This window comes from Selaginella moellendorffii, unplaced genomic scaffold, assembly GCF_000143415.4.
Source record: "Selaginella moellendorffii unplaced genomic scaffold, v1.0 SELMOscaffold_31, whole genome shotgun sequence".
NCBI classification, from domain to species: Eukaryota; Viridiplantae; Streptophyta; class Lycopodiopsida; order Selaginellales; family Selaginellaceae; genus Selaginella; species Selaginella moellendorffii.
The window spans coordinates 169,300-176,501 of record NW_003314292.1 but is presented as its reverse complement, the minus strand read 5'-3'; the positions used below and the strand labels follow the sequence as shown (position 1 = coordinate 176,501).

General features: G+C 42.1%; 1 protein-coding gene across 1 annotated transcript; it reads left to right on the top strand.

The window, feature by feature from the left end:
• Positions 1 to 1,906: 1,906 nt before the first annotated feature.
• Positions 1,907 to 5,092, top strand: LOC112348675 (putative pentatricopeptide repeat-containing protein At1g69350, mitochondrial). The gene has a single exon (XM_024681659.1). It carries the CDS (start codon positions 2,009 to 2,011, stop codon positions 4,319 to 4,321), a length of 2,313 nt encoding a protein of 770 aa, XP_024537427.1. The 5' UTR covers positions 1,907 to 2,008; the 3' UTR covers positions 4,322 to 5,092.
• Positions 5,093 to 7,202: the final 2,110 nt, after the last annotated feature.

Genomic DNA, 7,202 nt, shown 5'->3' with positions numbered 1-7,202 from the left:
TTAGTAAATAATACTAAATAGAAATAGTACCACTATTAAGCAAACAATATGTTGCTGCATGCATTATATAGTCATGATAATATTTAAAAATAAATGATAAAACTAATTATAGAACTTATTTTCTTTAAAATTGTAAAATATAAAAATTATTTTTCTTCTCTTAGTAGTTTTTATACTTATTTAATTAAATGCACTTATTTTTGTGTAAAAAATTTATTACTGTTATTGAATATATATATATATATATATATAATTTTTGAAATTAAAATGAAATAAACATAGACAGCATTTGCTAGCTAACTCTGTATTAAATTTAGTTTATTGTTAAAATATTCAATTAATTACAACTTTTCTTAATTATTTTTCTAGTTTTTAATTTATTTTTCTTTACATGATTAAAAATATTATAAAAGTGAAAAGAAATATTTAAAGTTAAAGTTATATTTTTTATAATATAAAAAATTAATTTAAAGTTTTTAACCCTTATTAAGATATCTTTGTGTCTTGATTTCAAAAAAAAATGTTTTAGGGGGAGGTACACCTCCCAAAGGTGTACCTAACACGGGTGGCAATTTAATTATATTGCAAGATAACATATGCATTTAAATTGTTTCATGTGTGTGATTTATATTTGCATACAACCACATATGAATTCTTCATGCAAATTCACATCCACTTCTTTGATGTAGAGGAGCTTGCTTAATCTTGCCTTGAATTCTCCCACTAGGAGGATTGGTATTTGCACACTGCTGGATGGGCAGCTTTGGGAACTTGGCCTCTGCAAATTTCTTCTTGAGTCTTGTGGCATTGCAGCAGCTGGATTTGAGCAGCCCCAGCCCAACACCCAGCCTCCCATGCTCACTCCAGATCTTTGAAGATTCCCTCTCTGGTGAGATCCAACCCAGCGTCGGCAATCTCTCCAACCTCACTGACCTCAATGTACACTGCTCAGTTCCAACGCTGCAGCAGTGTGGCAATCTCATGCAGCTCAACATCACTGGCAACCGATCCTGGATATCAGCACAAATTTCTTTGTGGGATCCATCCCGGATGAGTTGTGGCATGTACGTGATCGGTTCGTATCTCCACCGCCACAAAATCTTGAGGAGCCATAAAAACCATAGAAATGTCACTCACTGATCACCACAACAAGATCTTACAATGCTTTGTGCTTTCTTGTACATGAATCAAATCTAATTGCACACTTTGAATAAAGTGTTTGTGCATATGGCATGCCCTTGCAGTGATGTCAATATTATAATGCACACACCATGTTTCAATTGGTAATAATAAGCAATCGTATTCATAATAATTTTGTGTGCAATTGAAAACAAATAAAATATCTGAACATAAATAAATGATGCACCTTTGATCACATTGCCATACTTTTTCCTTTTAATAATGTTTCTTTTCTATTTCAGTTCAATTTATTGAGCTAAATTAGAGGATCAGGGTAGATGCTCTTGACATTCTGCCCAAGACATTTTACAAGGTTGTTGTATTGGAAATTATAAGACTTAAATCCCGATCCTTGAAGTTGAAATTCTCAGAAAAACTCTCTACCAAACAGGAAATTCCAGAATTAAAAGAGTTCTACCTGAGTGTTTATTAGCTTGTTGCCGTTGCTGATGCCCCAAAGGATTAGAACACGTCCCCGAATGGGACTGCCTCCTGGAACTCCACAAACAACGATTGATCGATCGCCGGAGCGTTGGTAGGATTTATGGATCTCGATCCCAGTCGCAGGCGTGAAGAGCAATGCGAGAAAGCATGCGAGGATTGAAGAACAAGCTTGGAGCTCCAAATCCTTATCATTGTTTAGCTTTCGTTTGAGCGCACCACTCCCGTTTTTAAGGGGGCGTCCACACACTAAACGAGAAACGAAGAGGAATTTCCAAGGAGTATGCTTGATACTATAATTATAAAGGCGCTTCCCTAGTGTTAACACCAAGGATCCTCTCGTGGAGAGCTTTGCAAAATATTTTGCTAAGCCAACAAAGCATGATTGATGAGCGCGGTTCTTGGACAGCAGCGCCAATGCCGAGCCTCGCCGGACGACATCTCTCCGGCTGCTCCTCACAGAACGCGAGCCTCGATCCAGGCACTCGCGGCGCTGCTGCGGCAATGCAGGGATCTGCGCGAGGGCATCGCGATCCACGCGCGGTTGCGAGACTCTGGTCAGGAGTCGGGCACGCTGCTCGGGAATCTCCTCTTGCAGATGTATGGCAGGTGCCGGAGCGCGCCGCTGGCCCGCGCTGCCTTTGATCACATCGCCGCCAAGAACGTTTACAGCTGGACGATGATGATCTCGGCATATGCCCAGAATGGGCATCCTTGGGAGGCTCTCCAGATCTTCCATGGAATGGATCTGGAGGGGGTCTTGCCGGATGAGTTCGTCTTCTCGGCGGTTCTTGGTGCGTGCTGCAAGGCGGGCGCTCTTGGACAGGGGCGAGCGATTCACCAGCGCATCTCTAGGCTGGGATTACATTGCGATGTGGTGATCCAGAACTCGCTAATGATCATGTACGCGAAATCTGGAAGTTTGGGCGAAGCTTGTCAGGTATTTGATTCCATGGCCGTGAAAGATGTAATCTCGTGGAACTCAATGCTAGCAGCATTTGCCAAGAGAGGGCATTATGAAACTGGGCTTGAGCTCTTTGGGAAGATCGACGTCGAGCCTGACCTCGCCACCTTTGTGATTGTTTTGGGATTGTGCTGTTCTCCTTTTGGCGATAGTGGGTTTTTTCTTGTACAAGGCCGACTTATACATCAGCAAATCGTTTCCCGGCAGCTCGAATCCGACTTGGTTCTCCAAAACGCTCTGCTAAACATGTATGCGAAGAGAGGCAGCATTACGGAAGCTAGAGATGTTTTCAACAGGATGAGCAGAAGAGATCATGTCAGCTGGAATGCTATGATTGCAGCAAATGCCCACACTGGTGATTTTCTCGAAGCTTTTAAGCTCCTGAGGAGGATGGAACTCGATGGAGTCAAGCCTGATGATTTTACATTTTCCACCATTCTCCTCGCTTGTGCGAGCTCCTCTGGCATCCGGTTTGGGAAGGAGATTCTTTCGCGAGCGCTCCAGTGTGGTACAAGCGACCAAGTCGTGCAAACAGCGGCACTTAACATGTATGCGAAAGGTGGCAGCCTTGAAGAAGCTAGAGCTTTGTTTGAGGAGATGGAGCACCGGGATACAGTGTCTTGGAGTGCCATGATTTCGGCCCATGCCCAGTTTGGGCATAGCCGGGAAGCTCTCCAGCTCTACAGGAATATGTGCCTTGAGGGAGCCCAGCCGGATAGCTTCACTTTCTCGAGCGTTATCGAGGCATGCTCGGAGCTGCGAGACTTGGAGAGTGGCAAGTCTATCCACGCTCGAGTTGCTTCCACTGGGATGGTCGAGCGTGATCTCGTCGTTGGGACATCTCTGGTGGATCTCTACGCCAAGTGTGGGGAGCTCGAGCCTGCTAAATCCATCTTCGATGCAATGCAAAGGAGGAACACGGTTACATGGAACGCGATGCTCGCCGGGTATGCCCAACACGGGTATAACACACAAGCGCTCGAGCTGTACGAGCTTCTTCTTTCGAAAGGCACTGAAAAGCCGGATAGCTACACTTACGCTACTATTCTAAGCGTTTGTGCCAACATGGTTTCAGTGAAAGATGGCAGGGAGATCCACGCCCAGCTCGCTGACCAAGATTTCGTGGTGGCCACCGCGCTCATGGACATGTATGCCAAGTGCGGGAGCTTCAACGAGGCAGCAGCGGTGTTTTGGAAGCTCAAGCACAAGGATTCAATCTCCTGGAATGCGATGCTTGCGACTTATGCTCATTTCGGTCAGACCAACGAGGCGATCCATCACTTGCGGCTCATTTTCCTGGAAGGCATAGCTCCTAACGAGCTCAGCTTCAACACCATCCTTCACGCATGCAGCCACAGAGGGCTGCTCAAGCCTGGCTACGAGTTCTTCATGTCGATGAGCGGCGACCATGGGATCTTTCCAAACGCGGACAACTTTCATTGCATGACGGATTTGTTGGCTCGCTCAGGGCAACTGGGAGAGGCTGAGGATCTCATCAAAGCTATGCCTTTTGAGCCGCAAGCTCTTGCTTGGACGACGCTACTCTCGGCTTGTAGCCAGCAAAGTGATGCGAAAGGAGCTGATGATCGAGCTGCTGGACAGATTATTGATATGCGACACCATGACGCGCACTGCTATGAATCAGCTCCTTACATTCTACTCTCCTCCACAAAGCTTTCGACTGTAGGAGAGACTACGTCTCAAGAAATAATCAGTAGCAAAGCTAAAAAGGAATAAAGTGGTGCCAGCACCTTGTCTGTAACATACGCCCTGGCTAGCTTCTTGGAGGTGACGGCGTAAGTCTCTTCATCCTCGAGTGTTATGTGATCTCTCACCATCTGAGAGCCACAACACTGGATCGCACTCTTAAGCTTGCCATGGTGCATGCCTGTCTTGGATCCCCACTCTCGTCTACCTCTGCTTTTTGATGCTTGAACACCCGATTGTTGAGCGTGTCCGGAGACCAAGTCGGGATGAAAAGCTTAATCACATAATCTCCCTTCATGAAAAAGTGACCGTGATTCTGCAGGTACGATCTTGCAAGGCCTTCATCGATCTCCCAGTCCGCCAGGTACCACACCGTGCCTTCCTCTTTGGCCTTCTTGCCGTTCTTAGAACCTGTTGGATTCTCTGAACTTGAGAAGGCTTCTTCGGGAGGAGCTCCCACAGGAGCACGAAGACAAAGCCGACTTGCCAATCCCCAGCGCAACCACGGAAGCTACCTCTGACGTCTGTGCGTAGCAACTCCTCACCTACACCAGCGGCTCGTGCCTTCTTGAGTATCGCAGACACTGCAGAAACTTATGCCTGGACTTGTCGAGTAGCGGCGTCTTTGAGAAGGCTCCCAGCTGCCCATAGCGGTGTCAGCAATCACTCGCTCTCGTTGCAGACTTTGCGACCAAGCCAGAATAGCCAACATTAAAATTTTGTTAATTAAGCTACAAGTCTGAAACAACAACTAGAAGAATGTGCCCCTTTATGTGAAAATTTAGATGCATGTAAAGGGCTGAGCTGAAGGCTGAAATGAAAGTTGGTGCCTCTATTTTTGCTTGTAAGTAAAATGGTTTTCTAGATCGTTATCTTTGGCCTGAAAGACGTGGTATTGATCATCAAGATTCCCTTGTTTAGATAAGTTCCTCAGGCTATAATGTCCAGTAGGCAGTTATTGTTGTAAGGGAATCTTGCATACATGGAACAATTTCCACTTAATTCTGAGCTGGTTGAGTGATGCTGGGACACAATGGGAGAAGCTTGGACTGAAGTCATGCCAAGCTTTGTGTCTTGGAGCATGGTCATTGTCAAGTTGATTCCTTAATGAACTTGTTGTGGAGGTAGCTCACGATGTCAACTCTTGTTTTCTGCTACAAGTTGTTATAGAGAATTGCAATTTGCTTCACCAGTAGAGGTTGTTGACTTATGCATCTCAAGCCTGAGGACAAAAAACTTGAGCTGCCACTTTGCTTCATTAATCACATTGCTCATTTGTAGAGAATTGTTGCTGTTGTAGTTCTTAAGAACTTTGATGCATTTTGGTGAAACCCCCTTCATACATGGGATCAATGTTACTTGCTCTCCACCAGTGGGAAGTTTGAAATCCTACACAAAATATTTAGCATGCATGACAAACTCATATTTGCTGGTGTATAGAAAGTCTTCTTTGTATGTTAAGAGAAGATTCTTGGTGATGTTGAGATTGTATGGGTTATAATCTTTAAAAATTCATAAAGTCTTAACCTTATATAAACTCTTCAGTCCTCTTAAGTTGGATTGCACAGCAAGAGAAGACTCACCTTGATCATGTTGAGGACTTTAGGATTGAAGCTGAACTCCTTGGTAATGCCACATGCTTGCATGCTCCATTTCCCTATTCTTTTTTCTTGATCTCAATGCATTATGCCACAAATTTAAATAAGTTGAGTGATTTGGGTTCAAATCTCTAACTTGAATGTTCTTTCTGTTATTATTGTCTTCTTGATAGAGCATATTTTCTCTTGATTTTCTGTGCAACTGATGAGTCTTGGTAGATTGTTGGGTTTCATAATTTTGTTTTTAGTCATCATGTCTTTTCTTGATTAGATTTTTTTTTAAATTGAATTCTTAAACTTGATTTTTGAGAATCTTCTTGAAATTGTGTCTAGAACTTACAATTCTTTTTTGAGTTGAGTTATTGAGTTTGACTCTTGAGATTTATTTTTCTATTGGAATCTTGATTTTGATTTTTGTTTGTTTTATTTATGTCAAAGTTTTAAGTTTTGTATTTAAAGTTCTTGGATTGTTGAGCTCATAATTCTCTTCAATATTGGATTCTTAAGATTTAAGGTTGTAATTTTTGAGTGGTTGGGTTTCAAAGTTATAATTTTTACTTCTTCTTAGATTGTTGTTGACAAGGTTGGTATCGATTGATTGGTATTTCTTAAGCTTGTTAAAGTTAACAGTTTAGAGATATTTATTGTTGAATGTTGCAATTACTATTATTTTTGGATTTTTGAATTGTTGGATGAGGAATTGGTCTTTCCTATCTTGATTTCATTTATGAGCCAATTTTCTTTATGTTTCCTCGAAACTATAAAACTTGATTTAAGTCTTTTTTTCTATTATAATTAGCTTTTCTTCTAGCTTGAATGGCTTCAAGCATCCAGATTACTTGTAGTTATTCTTTATTGAGCTTCTCTAGCATAGTGAATTTTCTCTTGACTGATTCTTTCTAGTTGATCTCATAGTGTACAGCTTTTTGTGTAAGTAATTTTGGTATGCCTATAGAGCATCATGGATACAATTGTCTAAGTCTTTTTTATTTATCTTCATTCTCTTCTTAAATATATTTTTAAGGGTTTTATTTGTAAATCTAGCTTGACAATTTCCCTGAGGTTGTGAGGTCATGATCCTCTGGAGCTAGAGAAACTATTCATAAAGGAGTAGAATTGGTGTCCCACCATCTTATCCACAATTGCTTCCATAAAAAGTGTAGGAAAGTGATCCTTTACTTTGTGGTAACCTTGTTCAAATTCCTAAAGTTTATAGAGTTAAAACTTGTTATTTGCTTTTCTTGCAAGGACTAGATTTAAGACCCACTCAGAATGCTCTAAAGGACAAATAAAATTTGCTACTAGCCACTTCT